Genomic DNA, 15,862 nt, shown 5'->3' on the forward strand with positions numbered 1-15,862 from the left:
TTTAATAAAATGAAATAAATATTGATGAACTCAAAGTACTGTTGTTCCAAGACAAGAAATACCTTTTTGCCCCATAAATATTTTACTTTTTATGTAGAAACAATCACATTTTATTCTTAATGAGATGATTTATAGCTATACAAAAACATATGACGTGTTTTGAAGCAGAAGTTTCAAATGTTTTTGTTTCTAAACTATGTGTTTAATATGAAATGATGCCACATAAATTCAGATGCAGCTAAAATTTGAATGTCATTGTGTTGTAATTCTATAATCTAATTTGTCATATGAATTTTAAAAAGTTAAATCACAATTAAAAATTCAATATTACAACAATAAATAATAAATAAATTCGATTTTAAAACGTCTAGAAAATTAAATTGATTTTGCGTATGAATGTAACATTTATCATAAATAATCAATGAAAATCTTACATTATAGGAGTATATGCTAATAATTAAATAGAAACTCACAAGTTTATACGATAGTTACTGTAAAATCTCTTGTAAACCAATCATGTTATTCAGATGAGCAAAAGGGCAAATTGGTAAATTCCCTAGCTGACCCTAAGCTCCTCTCTTAGCCGCTTATATATTAAAATTAAATTAATTTTGCGTGTGAATCTAACATTTATCATAAATAATCAATGGAAATCTTACATTATAGGAGTATATGATAATAATTAAATAGAAAGTTACTGTAAAATCTTCTTTTAAACCAATCCTGTTATTCAGATGAGCAAAAGGGCATATTGGTAAATTCTCTGGCTGACCCTAGGCTCTTGTCTTAGCCGCTTATATATTAGTAGTAATTAGTGAAGTAAATCAGTGACGATTTATTTTGTACAATTTTATATTTGAATACATTATAGGGACTCTACTGCGGGAAGCGAGATTGAGATAGTTTGGGTATTCGAAGAGGAGAGACACAGATGCCCCAATGCGGAGGTGTGAGAGGTTGGTCATGGATGGTTTCAGACGAGGTAGGGGTAGGCCGAAAAAGTATTAGGGAGAGGTAATTAGACACGACATGGCGCAGTTACAGCTTACCGAAGACATGACCTTAGATAGGAGGGTTTGGAGGACCCAGATTCGGGTAGAAGGCTAGTAGATAGTCTCGTTATCAGTAGTCGCATTATTGCAGTATAATTTCTTGTACTCTGATTTCTGTTATTATTTGTTATTTCCTGTGCTTTGATTATCTTATTTTATCTGAGTCGCTTTCGTTATTTGTATTTCCATATCGCTTTGAATCTCTTAGCCTTATCTGACCTCTTTTTATGCTTTTTATTGAGCCGAGGGTTTTTCGAAAACAGTCGTCCTAACTTGATAGGAGTAAGGTCTGCGTACACTCTACCCTCCCCAGACCCACGTCGTGGGATTTCACTGGGTTGTTTTTGTTGTAGTTGTTATAGGGACCCTACAGCCTACATTATAAAATGGTAGTACAATTTTCTTGGAAGACGTAAGGTCCCAGCTTTAATATAAGACTAGATGCCGGTGGCCCGTGCTACCAATTTGAGTTTTTCTTTTAAATTTACAGTATTTTCTAATTATAATATTAATCTATGTTTTTAATTTTATCTTTGATATTTCTATGCAGAGGTATGATACGAAGGTTTCAATGAGATGGGATCAGTATATGCAACCATAAAGATTGACTGAATTTTGTATTGAAACAGTTAGGGGTCATTTGGTTTGGCTGTTGATTAGAGTTATCCTGCGATTAATTATGCAAAGTTTAGTTATTTATGTATGAGTTATTTTATCTTCTACTCTAGATATAATAATACATAAATTGACTCATAACTTATACATGTTTTACTTATGTGGGATTATAAAATGGTAAGTAAACATTGTATGGCGTGCTAAATTTTATACAAAACAACTAAACACTATCAAATATGATATTAGTAACTCCATTCATAACCGACAATCAAACAACCCCTTAACTCTTTCAAGAGTGTGCTCGGCAAAATTCTCCACTTATTTTTTTTTTCCACGAAAGAGCCACAACCCACATATATAGTAAAATACGCCATGTTTAAGAAAAGATATATAATTGAGAAAATCATGGCTTCAACAGTAAATAATTTCACCCCTAAAGTATCAAATGGATAAAAAAATGGCAATCATGTGAAATTTCATTGAAGTATAATGGAGTTTGAAACTTTTAAAAGTGAGCATCGCCCCTGCGACACTATTAATCATCCAAACCCATAAATGATATCCACAAGTGTAGGAAGTCGTATATACTTCATATCTAAACATAACAATGGAATACAATAGCCATGTAACTAAATAATAATCTCAGTTAATCAAAATTAGTTTAGTTATTTGATTTTTGTAATTGAAAATTAAGTCATTGAAAAATAATTCTACTCAAGGTTAATTTAAAACGCATCTAAGATTTTTTAGAATATAAATATTATAATCAGTAAACAAACATCATTTTCTTAAATCTTAATACGTACTTTTCATTAACAGTATTAAACAGCTTAATCATAAGAGAACCCCACAAAAATGGCACTTGGAATTCTACACAAATTATGTTAGTATTCCTTCCCGTCCATATTATATGATATTTTTAGTTTGAGCAAATTTTTTAAAAAAATTTACTCACCCCTAAAAAATAAGAAATGTTTTTATGAAATTATTTTTAATTTAATAGTATTTATTTAATACGATTTCTAGATTATGTAAAAATACACTTATCTAAATAAAGTAATAAGAAAAAAATTGATACTTTTTTAATTATATAACAATTGTGTAGTATTTATTTTAGAGTACATGCAGAAGCTACACAAGTACAAACATTACAATAGGGAGTAGCAAAACACAGTACTTCACCTAAGCTATTAATGTAAATCCAGGACAACCTAAAAAGTGCAATGAAGATATAAAATAGTTGGCCAGTAGGCCCCACGTGAAATGATTGTCTTGAGCACGTAATGATTACATTATCAACGAGTAGACTGTTGTTGAAATTGTCTATGTACAAATAATAAAGCAGATAGAACAGCCTTCCTAAGCAAGCAAATGATTGATCAGCTCTATTAATATGTTGTACCAAAAGTAATAGAATCTGTACAAAAGAAATTGCAGAGGTAATTTGTTCATTTTGTTAAAAAAGTTGTATTGTACCAGCACCTTGTAGCCCCTGACCCACTGCATCTTTCTTTTCTAATAATTTTGCCATGACGGACGACGAACTTCCTCAAACCCACATTTCTATACAGTAGAAATTTAGTATAATATTTTTCATTAATTTCCATTCAATAAAAAAAGACTTCTTCAAAGTTTGATTTTTTTTTTTCCGGATGTTGATGATTCATAAGATAAAGAATGCTGTCCCTTAATCTTTTAAATATTTGATAATATCTTTTATTCTGGTTAAAATTTGATACTATTGTTAATAGCGATTTTAGTATATGAATTACATGCTGCTACTCTTAAGTCTTAAGTATGCCTCATCACCTAACCTTTCATGTAATAAGAAAACAAAGAACTTTTCAGTCACAAGAATTTCCCATCATACAATATTTTTCAATTTCACTATTATAGCCAAAAAAATAAAATAAGAAACTGAATGTGAAAAGGTTAAGTTCCAAATACGAATCCAATTAGAACTAGGATTAGGTTCAATTCTGCCCTTCTATTTATTGTACATTAATTAAATCTCATTCCCAACACACCTTACTTCGAAAGAATGTCCATTTAAGTCCATGTACCAACAATTTGGGAATTCAATCTCCAGCTTTCGAACAATTAATCATTAACAACCTTCATTTGTTCATGGTGTTAACAACCACACGCTAGTTGGCCAACATGAATGGCTGAAAAATCATGTTATTATGATGCAGAACAAGATGAGTATTGCTAATAATAATGACTACAACAAGGGTTTTTATGGAAAATTCATTGAAGCAGTCAGAATGTACTTTATAGGAAGATGATAACGTAATTTGTATATTAGAGGGCCTAAGTAAAAAGTCATTGAACAAGCAGTTGTTCTAATTGTGATAGTTTGGATTTATATTTTCTTAGTTTTGTTATCAGCAACATCGATTAGTTTTTCCCAGTTTGTTCAATTTGTTAAAAAGACTTGTTTGATACTGAATTATTGAGTTTCTAGCTACCTTTTTTTCTAAATATTTATGATAATATAAATTTCAAGAATACGTGATGTATGATTCAAAATTCGTAATAATAGATTCGTTCCTTTTCCCTTTCAATTTAACTAGGTTTCCACGCGTTTCGTGTGCTATGGAGTTGCATCACACGAAAATCATCATACAAATTTATTTTTTATTTGTTGACAAAAAGTGGGTGACGCAGTGCTAACAAATATCCAGAGAAAAAAATATATTATAACAGGAAAAACACAAACAACTAAAAGAACGTGATTCACGCACATCCTAATAATAATAAAACAATAATAAGAAAAAAACGTTTGTAGTATTTTAGTAAAACATCCTTTTTGTGACAGATATACGCGCCAAATTAGACTGACATTGACGCAGTTGGTCCCAAAGAAAATGGGACTACAAACCATGTGGATTTTGGTACCTCTTGCTCTCAGCTACTACACCTCTCCGTCTCAATTTATTTGAAGGGAAAAGGGTCAAAAATACTGTTTTACTTTAGAAAAAGGATTAAAAATATTCTCTGAATTTATTTTGAATTAAAAATAACCCTCTTATCTTTAAAGTTTTCAAATATACTCATGTCTTGATGAAAATTTTCCCCCAAAAATAATCCGAAATCATTTTTTAAACTCACTCCATCATTTAAACCCGATTCAACTAAATAATAACTATAAGATCCTTTTATTGCCCCAATTACCTCAAACTTCAAACCTACGTATTGGGAGAATAAGAAGATCTTATGGATTATTATTTAGTTGGATCTGATTTAAATGATAGAACGGATTTAAAAAATAATTTGGGGCTATTTTGGAGGATAGTTTCCATCAAGATAGGGGTATATTTGAAAACTTTAAGGATGAAAGAGGTATTTTTGACCCAAAATAAGTTCAGAGAATATTTTTAGCTCCTTTTCCAAAGTACAGGGGGCATTTTTGACCCTTTTCCCTTATTTGAATGTTGATCTTGAGAGAATCAGAGAGTTTTTTCTTTGACTATGATTTCTTCAATTCTCTTAGCATATTATATATTGTGAATTATTAATTATACATATGTAATTTTTAAATATGTAAATTTTATTATAAAATATCCGAAAAATCTACCTTTAAAATTAAGTCCATTTGACAGGTATTATTAAGTAGTTTGGGGACGGGGGAGTACTATTATCAAGTAGTCCTAGGTCGGTAGTTGCCATCTTCTTCACAAAAATATTTCAATTTTGTTATCTCTGTCTGATCAACTTCAATGGCTGCATTAAGTTCTGTTTCAGTATTATTTTCCATATCTAATCCTCAACTTCGAAGAACTTACAGACGTTTGCCTACTATACTTGCATCATCAGCGTCAGCTACACCTTTTCAAGATTCATCCACACAAAGTGGGAGTGTATTATCCTCAACTTCTCCACCAAAAGTGCCATTTGTTGAGTCCTCTAATGGGAATCCAGTTGTTAGATTTGTTCAGCAAACTGAGTCAACTATTGAAAGGGTACTACAAGTTTGATTTTGTTGTTGTTCTTTCTTGGTACTTATTGTTAATACAAATAGAACTTGATATCTATTGCTCACTACTTATCTATATTTGAGCAGGCAATATTTGACTTCCGTTTTCTGGCATTCTTTGCTATCGGAGGTTCATTGGCTGGTTCTCTGCTCTGCTTCCTCAATGTAATTCCTTTTTCAAGCATCCCAGCTTATTTTTCAATGTGAAGTATGAATATATATATGGATATCATATACTACAGGTGGTTAAATTTTATACTAATCTTAGTAGTTCCAGGGGAAATTTATGACAGCAAGACTTGTGTTTAAGGCTGTAATTAAGACACGAACTTGATTACTTTAGTCACTTGTTCTTTTTAGACCGTATATAATCTATAGACTTAGACCAACAAGATGTTGGTTCCTAGATCTTATATACTATGATTTTTTTACATGCTTTAGGCCAGTGAGTATGTGAAACTTCTTGCTTTGAGCAGCTTCAGGAGTTCTTTTTGGTTTAGTATATGATGAAAATGGCCTGTTGAGAATCAGACTAACATGAATCCATTGTAATTCTTGATCAGTTTTTTCTTTTTCCCCACTCCACCCCATCAGGAGGATCAATAGTGTTCCTACTTACCCTCCAACATGACTCGAACTCAACCTATCGGTTGAGGGTGGAGATGCTCAACCACTTGACAAGCCTCACTTGTCATAATCCTTTATCAGTTATGATACACTTGTGTTGATAGAAAACATAGTATCTAGGGGAATCGGTTATCCCTAATCCATTTCTGAAGTCCTATTCGTGCTCATTCTCCTGCATTTCAAAAATATTCAGTCTATCACTAGGTTATAACACCAATTCATCAAATAATGAAGTTGCAGATACAATAAACTGTTTATCCTTTATCTGGTTGGCAACTCTATCTTAACCTCTACAATATTTGTTTATAGTTTACTAAGTGCAATATTGTTATCCTCGGCCAATTATTTATTCAGGTATATTATTATTGTTAAGAGCCTTTCTCTAGTGTTTCAAGGCAAAAACATTAATTTTGCTTCATAAGCTTAATCCTTGACTAATCTGCGTCTTCTTCTCCTTCTAATACATGTCATCATCAGATAAGAGGTAATGCCACTTGTACGGGTTCTATCGGTTGTTTATACAGTCAAATTCCCTTTTGTAGGGTTGTGTCTACATTACTGAAGCTTACAAGGTATATTGGACGAGCTGTGTCAAAGGAGTTCACACAGGACAAATGGTTCTGAAATTGGTTGAAGCTATCGGTGAGTTTCTGAATGATCTTGATTTCTTAAAGATCATATCATGCTTGTAATCAGAAATCCGTAGAAGAGAAACTCAGTGAGGGGAGACATTCGATGATTGTGTTTTAATGTGTCTTTAATCACCCATCTTTTGATGACCACTGGCCCTTTGGAATTTACTTTTGCATCGCACATCGCAGTAAATATGCTTACCCATTCTAACCTGCCTTAATAGTTTTCTGTAACATTAGAGCTATTTGCTGCTATTTTATCTATATTACTCTCACTGTTGTAGCTTCGTTTCGCTTTCTAGTGGAAGATTATATGCAAAATTTATCAGTCGAGATGAAAGCTTATCAACACTTTAGAACTGTATGAGATATTCATCTGAAATATCACCTAGAAGATGGGAAGAAGATCCTTATCGATCTCTTTAAAGTGAGTCATCTAGGTGTACGACTTGTTATTATTCTTTTGTTCCAAGCAGTTGGTTTACAGTTGGACACACTTACCTTTGTTTCATTGTAACTTCCTCTAGTAGTCATATAAATATCCGTTAAGTAGCTCCTTCAGTTTCGGTGCACTGCTCTTGAAGACACGGCCTAGTTATATAATGGTTGTGGTTATTGTGAACAAATACTTAGTTGTCGCTTGTATGGAAGTTGCAGAATCTCTAACTAAAATGTCAATTTGGGTGATATAATACCTTATTATTTACATCTAAACTTTCAGTATTCCTTTGTAATCCTGAGTTCATTTTCCTTGTAATCCAGATGTTTATCTTGCTGGGACCGTGATGTTCATATTCGGGATGGGCTTGTATGGATTGTTTATCGCTAATAATGTGTCTCCTGATGCAAGTGCAACTGCCGACCGTGTCCTCAAGCAGTCTTCCTTGTTTGGGATGTTTGCTCTGAAGGTAGTGCACTCTGGATCTTCTTAACAATTCTTATACTTCCTGTACATATAGTTGCCTTCTTCACAAACTTCAGTATATTCTTTCATGTTTGATTACTTGAGAAAGGAAATTCGAGATGGCAAAAAATGATGGTTGTCTTTGAAAATGAAAACTACTTTATTTAGAGAGAGTTGTTTAAGCTAAAATTGCATTCATGTCATATGATCTAATATGGTGCACTTTTCAACCATATAATGTATTAAGAAACATAATTACTCTTAATCTAGCAGCAATGCCTTGATTCTACAACAAAATAATTTTTCTACACTTAGCTTTATATATAAATGAGTCCCAGAGTTCTGATGGGATAGATGCCAATGAATCTCTAAGACTGTTTTCGAACTTCTATTGACTTTTATGGTACAGACAAATGAAACTCCTAAGGTTCATTGTATCATCTAACCTTAGCAGTCTGCTGAAGATTGTGGTACTCTCAGCACTACGGTGAATTCTGAATATCCCCAAAAGACTAAACTAAGAGGTAGTAAAGAATTAATTGGATTGCTGAAGATTGTTGTATTCATAACAAGCATAAGTTTCGAGGCAAGTAACATTCCTTCTTTTGTAATTACTGTTATGAGTTATGACCCTCTATATGTACGTTAGTTTGTGGGTGGCGAAAAATGGTGCTGTAACATGTAAGCTTGTGAAGATGAATGCATCTTGCATGCATCAACCACGAAACATGTGCGGTTGTAGGTACAGAGTTATCTGTTTAGTTCTCTTGTTTGAATCAGTTGATGGTGCCATGTAGGAGAGGCCAAACTGGATGAAGATCAGTTCGCTTGATGAACTAAAAACCAGAGTGGGACATGTCATTGTCATGATCCTTCTTGTCAAGATGTTTGAGAGGAGCAAGATGGTCCCTATAGCCACTGGTGCTGATCTATTGAGCTACTCTGTGTGTATTTTCCTGTCTTCTGCTTCCTTGTATATTCTCCATCAACTGCACAAGTCAGAATAACAGTTCACATGTATCATACTGATGATACATACATGTATTATGATATTATAGCCAAGTAATCAAACTTTTGAAGCTAGCATGAAATAAATATTTTTTCTATCCAGCAAGAGCAAGCATGTACAATACAGTATTATTGAGACACTTCCATCTACCGTGTCACAATTCACAAGAAGGTATTATTGTTCAAATACAGGCACCTCCTGATTAACCAGTCCGCTGAATGGCCATCACGAATATTAGTTGGCAAACAGTATAAGGGAAATTTACAATAGTAATTGCGTTGCCAATATATAAGAGCACTTTGCTTGAAATTTCGAAGGCCTTTATAGAATGGCTATGAGCCGAGGGTCTTTCGGAAACAGCCGCCCTACCTTGCAAGGTGGGGGTTAGGTCTGCGTACACTCTACCCTCCCCAGACCCCACATAGCATGTACAATACAGTATTATTGAGACACTTCCATCTACCGTGTCACAATTCACAAGAAGGTATTATTGTTCAAATACAGGCACCTCCTGATTAACCAGTCCGCTGAATGGCCATCACGAATATTAGTTGGCAAACAGTATAAGGGAAATTTACAATAGTAATTGCGTTGCCAATATATAAGAGCACTTTGCTTGAAATTTCGAAGGCCTTTATAGAATGGCTATGAGCCGAGGGTCTTTCGGAAACAGCCGCCCTACCTTGCAAGGTGGGGGTTAGGTCTGCGTACACTCTACCCTCCCCAGACCCCACATGGTGGGATTATACTAGGCTTGTTGTTGTTGTTATAGAATGGCTATCACGAATATTAGTTGGCAAACAGTATAAGAAAAATTTACAATAGTAATTGCAGCAGTTGCCAATATATAAGAGCACTTGAAATTTCGAAGGCCTTTATAGCGACTGTGTCATACTTTTAGGGGTCGTTTATTCGCCGGTTAAAGAGGAATGTGGTTACTTTTTGTTACAACGAGAAAAAAATGTCCGACCCTTTGCTTGATATGACCAACTTCACAGTTACAAATTTGTATGCAACGACATTCCACAAGTTGTAGCGTCTTCCAATTAGACAGTACAGTACAGCTTAATGTCCCACGGGTGAGTTCTAAATGACAGGAAAGCGAAAAGAAAATATTGACATACATATTCAAAATAGAAACTGCGTCTGCCGGGAGTCGAACCCGGGTCTATTGCTTGGAAGGCAATTATCCTAACCGTTGGACTACAAACGCTAGTTGTTGCTAGAGATGTTCTTGATTAATAAATCATAGTGTATTTCAAGGCTCTTTTTCATGGATTCTTGACTAATATCTTCTAACAAATTATTGCACTATCTTGTTACTAGCAACTTTCTTTTCCAGAGATTTAAGTAACATGTCATTATGAAATTATCCTGAACTAAATTATCTAAAACCAAATTCACTGTTTTTTAATAAACTGTGGTGTTCGGAGCAACTGGCGCATACATCGACTAATTTTACGGGCATCTGCTACCTCCCATCAGCACATATATTAGAGAATTCTATCCGACGAGATTTGGACAAATGAAATAAATCACCTAGTGTTTTTACCTCCTGAGAATTGTAATCGGGACCTTATGGTTCTAAACCCATTGATCATCAGGCCACGCCCTTGGGTGCCACTATTTTGTTTGTTTTCCAAAGTTTCATAATATGCTATTGACAAAATACAATCCCTCATCATATACAACTTGAGAATTGCAGAAGAGTAGGTATGCTATTCTCTTGTTCCTTTTCCTGGACTTACTATTTATTCTTTTCTATTTTCTCTTATATTGTTTTCTCTTCATAACCTTTTCCTTCCTAATTTTCTATTATAGCATTGGTGGTATTTGCCGTTCAAAATTGAACCGTAACCGATAATCCAATCGCAAAATAGGTATATTGGCTTATTGGTATTGGGTTATTTGATTAACGATTAGTGGATATATTAAATTTTTTAATTAATGGCTTAACAGTGCGAGGTACAGATTACTCATTTTCTTATTAGATAAACCGTTAACCCCTTAAGAATAGTTAAATTTACATTTATACCAGTTTCAATTGAATTATTTGTATGAGAGACTATAACTTTAATGTTGCTATGTATTTACTCTTTGAATGTTGGAAAAACTTCTCTTTGAGAAAAATTCAGGAGTTTTCTTTCTGATTGTTAGTATTGGGATCAAGGATTTAGTTGAGATTGTAACATGTGAGGTGTTCTTGCTTAATTTGAACGGAGTATTTAAAGTTTAATATGAGATTTGTAAACGAGGAGTTCCAACAAGATGGACAAAATTGAGCAATTTAGACTCTCAAGCAGTTTCAAACTATTGAGTCTCAAGAGCCTTGTTTTGGCTATATTTGCTTCACATTAGCAGATTCAACATGAGTCTTTTTGGTTTTGCCTTTTCTTAATTGACTTTGTTGATTACCAATAAGCTGGCCGATAACCAGTAACTCCAATCCGATCTGGTTAGCTTAGTGGATTAGTATATTTAAAAACTGATAATCGATAAGCCGAATCATTAAGCTCAAATATCCAACTGAATCTCCCTATCAGCACCCCTAAATTTTACTGGTTTCTCACAAAGGTTTTGTATAAGTTATTGAAAAAAGAACCTCAAAATTAAATTAAGGACGTTTTAAATATCTATCAAAATAATATATTTTGAGAAACATATGTATAGTAATTTCGAAAATATAGACTTTGAATTTAGAACTCTCATTTTAGGTTTCAACAAAATCTTTTTTATATTTTATAAATATTTGCCTTTAGCGAAATAAAACCAGTAACCCTTTGACACGTAGGAAATTTGGGCCCCACAAAATCACACAGAACCCCATTAGTATGTGTCACACGTTTTCCTAAGTCCCATTTGGCGCCAAATTGCACTCTCTTTCTCTACTCGCCGGCGAGTTTTTCTCCGGCAAAAGAAAACCCTAACGCCGTTTAATATATCGGTTTGCTCCTACCGTTCACTTCAATGACGGAACGGAGGGCTAAACGCCCTAAAATCACAAGGTACTACACAAGTGAATCACTTACCCTCCGTAAAAGTTCCACCCCTATCTGTTTTCTTCTGATCAATAACTTCGTTTCTTTTTTTTGAGGTATTTTTCTGAAAAAATATTCAGTCGTGTCCTATTTTTGGGAATAGTTAGGGTTTTATTCGTCCTTTTGATATATAATTATACTTGAATGTATGTAAAACCAATTCCAAAAGTGTTTTACTCATATAATGTAGGGAAATTTACCCTCTATGTCTATTTTTGAAAATATTTGCCCATATTTTGAGTTTGTTAGCTCATATTTGTATATAAACACCTTTTATACACTTTATACAAGGTATGTATAATGCTTCCCCCATGTATAATGTTGTATGTATATTGGGCTACGCGGTCTAATAATTTAGAAAGCTGTATATTTTTGAAAAATTTCCCATTTTCTACGGAAAATTCTTGTTTATCTTGTTAAACTGATGAAATTGATAGGCCATAGACTGAAGGAGGTTCTTTTGCTAAGTTTGAATAGGATCAAAAATCTTTGTGGCGTTTATTTTTATTGTCAGTGCAGTTCAATTGTAATACTGGTGTAATTGTTTGGGATGCTTATTTTGCATGTTTGTGTTATAACGTGTAGGGGCGAAGATGATTATATGCCAGGAAATATAACTGAGATTGAGCTTCATAACTTCATGACATTCAGCAAGTTGACATGCAAACCAGGCTCCCGATTAAATCTCGTAATTGGACCAAATGGCTCCGGAAAGAGTTCTCTAGTCTGTGCAATAGCACTCGGTCTTGGTGGTGAGCCTCAGGTGAGTGGAAGTTCGAGGAATCAAATAATTGTTTCATGTGAATTTCATGGGTGAACTTTTACTGAGATGAAAATTGTGTAAAACTGCAGCTTTTGGGGAGGGCTTCTAGTATTGGAGCATTTGTGAAGCGCGGGGAGGAGTCAGGGTACATCAAGATTTCCTTGAGAGGGGAAACCAAAGAGGACCAGTTAACTATCGTGCGGAAAATAGATACACGGAACAAGTCTGAGTGGATTTTTAATGGTAAAGAAGTTTATCATCTATAATGAGTGCTTCAATTCAAAAACTGTTTAACTTGCTATTCTTGTGAGGACGTGAATGATACAAGTCTTTCTTTTACTCTTTTTTACGACATAATATGTTGTAGATTAATTTACAAGTGGACGTCGTCTTGCATTATCTATACGAGTGAAATCGAAGACTTCTATTACTTGGAACTTTTTCATTTTGCCAAGATGAATTATCCATATTCCAGGCTCTGAAAATTCTTCATCTTTTGGGAGTAAAATTTCAAATTTAGGAGCTTGTGCAAGTTCACGTGCTATCCTTTTCAACTCTCATTATTTTATCCCAATTTCCTCTTTCCTTTGCGATCTTTCCTTAGATAGCTAAGATTCATACCAGAATTCTTCTCAGTTTAAATTACGTTAAATATGAATATTCTTCTGTAATTGGGTTCAAGTTGTTGCACCTTGTATAGAACACATGGTGAATCTTGTTTGTGATTTTGGCTTTTTTCCATTAAAATGTTATGCTTCATGTTTATAAAGTTGGAATTTGTCTTGCTTCTGGTAAGGGTGTGACTGGCTTCTAAGTAGTTCAAAGCTTTGGCAGTAGTTCAAGAAGGAGATCGGAAAGGTTGTTACTTTTGTGTTAGTGGTACTTTAGGAAGGAGATCAAAAGTTGTCACTTTGATGTTGCTTGTTTGCATTTGGTTATGTTGCTTTAATCAATTTTACAACGGCACATTTTGAATGAGCACAATAGTGAAACAGATTTAATTATTTATTTTCTATTTTTAACGCTATTTGGTGTAAGCTAGTCCTCAGGAGCCAGCTGTACAGTGGGACACAATCATTTTTCTTCCTATTAGCTATTATTTATACTTGAGGATGTTTGATGATTCTGCACCTTTCACTCCAATTAATCTGTTTTCTTCCCTGTTGAACAGTATTTGATTATTGTTTTAAGCATTTCCTGTTCCTTATCTGGAAGTTCCTATATGTTTGGTTGAAGTTCTTTGAATCATAAGTAGGTTCTCGCTTTACTTTCTGTAAAATCATGTCTCTCTTTAGGCGGATCAACTTTTTAGGGGTCAAGACAGGGACATTGTTAAATCAGTTGGAAAGAAAATGTAAATTAATGTGAGATACTTTTTGCAGTCATTACATGTTTTGTTTTTCTGTTTCAGGAAAAACTGTGCCAAAGAAGAATGTAACTGATATAATTCAAAGGTTCAATATCCAAGTCAACAACTTGACTCAAGTGAGTTCCACGTCTGCTTCTTTTGATCTTCAACATAGACGCCGAATATGCTATGTTGCTAAAATCCGTGGAACCTACATATCCACACCCTAATCCACCCCTTTCCCCCAAAAAATGAAAAAATAAAACACACTAGCAGGACATCTAAAATCTGAATTCTGAACACATTAACAAGACCATGTTTGCTCAATTCCCATTTTTGGGAGTTCTTCCCTTGCATGATGGGAATATTTGTGAAATTGGATTTATGAGCCTAACCTCATCATCTATAAATTCGGCTTTACACGAAAAAGAAAGTTAACAGAAACATTCACACTTGGTTTTGCTAGTTGCTTCTATTCTATTCTTGAAACAATTTGGGTTGGTTAGTTACCTTTTACTCAAAAAAAAAAAAAAACAATTTGGGTTGGCAGATCGTGGTTGTTCTGAACCAGAGTTTTTTTTTTTTTTTTTTTTAAATGGTAACATTTATCTTAACACCCACAGTTATGCTACACAGGAATGTAGTACACCGAGGACATGACCTTAGATAGGAGGTTGTGGAGGATGCGGATTAGGGTAGAAGGTTAGTAGGTAGTAGAGCGTGTCTCGTGTGTCCTTCCATACTAGTAGGCGTAGTATCACCTTTATAGTTTCTTGTCCTTCGATTTCTTGTTACTATGTGCTATCTCTGGTACTTTGATTATCATATTAGTTTGCTGCATTTATTGTTACTTTTCTTCATAGTGCTTAATTCTACTATTTTTCCATGGCTTCTTTATTTTCTTCAATTCTTGTCTAACATTTTTTTGTCTTGCTTTCTCTTGAGCCGAGAGTATTTCGGAAACAGCCTCCCTACCTTCCAAGGTAGGGGTAAGGTCTGCTTACTCTCTAACCTCCCCATACCCCACTTGTAGGATTACACTGGGTATGTTGTTGTTGTTGTTGTATACTACACAGGAATGTGTAGTCCCCTTCAAAAAGTGTACACTTAAGGGATCATATATCCTCAGCTTGTTAACAAACTGTCTATAACAACAAAAATACCTTCAGTTTGTGTTAGTAACTCCTGTTTACACTAAAAATAAAAAGGCCTAAGCAATTCATCTTGAGCTTCTGAATATTGCAGCTCTTGTTCTCAAAACATCTCTAATTCCTTTCTGCCCATAAAGAGCACCAATACATGCTGGGACAATCTTCCATCTCTCCTCCTCCCGTGACTATCATTCTGCCAACACAAGGTGTCCTCTTCATCTGTGATACCAATGAACCAGAGTTAGCACTGGAGGTTTTATGCAGCTCATAATTCTTATGTGAATTACATACTTTGGCAAATGTTGTCCTGGTGCACTGTTTTTGCTCTTAGGACTTTGGGGAATCTCAAGGTTTAGGTCTAGGAAGCACCTATCCAACCACACCATGGACTTTGCTCTTGGGCCTTAAGTGGATGTCATACTGAGTACTTGAAGTTCTTCCAATTTGCTCTACACAAAGTCTTCTATTTTGTAATCTAATTTGGTTACCATTTTGTGCCGTGAGCAGAAGTATGATGGAGGACCATTGATATATTCGTAAAATTCCTCATTATCCTTTCATTTTTACCCTTTTCACCTACTGGTATATGTTGACATTGTTGTAGAAGATTTTCTTTTTTATCTGTTTGTCTCCTTTTATTGTTTATCCTAGCTCTTTAGACAATTTTTTTTATTTTGATGACATGGGAACCTGCAGCCGCTACCCTTCGGGTGCGCCCTGGGTAAACCCAGCTTCTGTGCAATA

At 34.3% G+C, this 15,862-nt stretch overlaps 2 protein-coding genes and 1 non-coding gene across 4 annotated transcripts in view; 2 read left to right on the forward strand and 1 right to left on the reverse strand.

Annotated features, from left to right (window-relative positions):
* The first annotated feature begins 5,270 nt into the window (after positions 1 to 5,270).
* On the forward strand, positions 5,271 to 8,919 carry LOC132644787 (uncharacterized). The gene is made up of 5 exons (XM_060361393.1): positions 5,271 to 5,632; positions 5,734 to 5,811; positions 6,816 to 6,915; positions 7,668 to 7,813; positions 8,607 to 8,919. The coding sequence occupies exons 1-5, from the start codon at positions 5,390 to 5,392 to the stop codon at positions 8,814 to 8,816; spliced, it is 777 nt and encodes a 258-aa protein (XP_060217376.1). The 5' UTR covers positions 5,271 to 5,389; the 3' UTR covers positions 8,817 to 8,919.
* A 1,040-nt stretch (positions 8,920 to 9,959) lies between these two features.
* Positions 9,960 to 10,031, reverse strand: TRNAG-UCC (transfer RNA glycine (anticodon UCC)). The gene has a single exon. It is a non-coding gene; the product is annotated as a tRNA-Gly (tRNA).
* Positions 10,032 to 11,649: 1,618 nt separating this feature from the next.
* The window catches only part of LOC132644788 (structural maintenance of chromosomes protein 5), a 36,106-nt gene continuing 31,893 nt past the window's right edge, over positions 11,650 to 15,862 (forward strand). The window contains exons 1-4 of one of the 2 annotated variants that reach the window (XM_060361394.1): positions 11,650 to 11,823; positions 12,442 to 12,619; positions 12,709 to 12,862; positions 14,031 to 14,104. In XM_060361394.1, coding sequence (XP_060217377.1) covers positions 11,786 to 11,823; positions 12,442 to 12,619; positions 12,709 to 12,862; positions 14,031 to 14,104 — 444 coding nt within the window. In that variant the 5' untranslated portion in view covers positions 11,650 to 11,785. Of the gene's footprint in view, positions 11,913 to 12,441; positions 12,620 to 12,708; positions 12,863 to 14,030; positions 14,105 to 15,862 lie in introns of both variants that reach the window. The other variant, XM_060361395.1, reaches the window with a different exon arrangement.

The sequence above is a fragment of the Lycium barbarum genome, chromosome 6, assembly GCF_019175385.1.
Source record: "Lycium barbarum isolate Lr01 chromosome 6, ASM1917538v2, whole genome shotgun sequence".
NCBI classification, from domain to species: Eukaryota; Viridiplantae; Streptophyta; class Magnoliopsida; order Solanales; family Solanaceae; genus Lycium; species Lycium barbarum.

What these genes read in the sequence shown, in the direction of transcription:
- LOC132644787 (XM_060361393.1), top strand. Translation starts at nt 5,390, where the DNA reads ATGGCTGCATTAAGTTCTGTTTCAGTATTATTTTCCATATCTAATCCT. An exon ending in CTCTGCTCTGCTTCCTCAAT is followed by an intron (nt 5,812 to 6,815) that starts GTAATTCCTTTT and finishes TCCCTTTTGTAG; the next exon opens with GGTTGTGTCTACATTACTGA. An exon ending in TTGGGATGTTTGCTCTGAAG is followed by an intron (nt 7,814 to 8,606) that starts GTAGTGCACTCT and finishes GGTGCCATGTAG; the next exon opens with GAGAGGCCAAACTGGATGAA.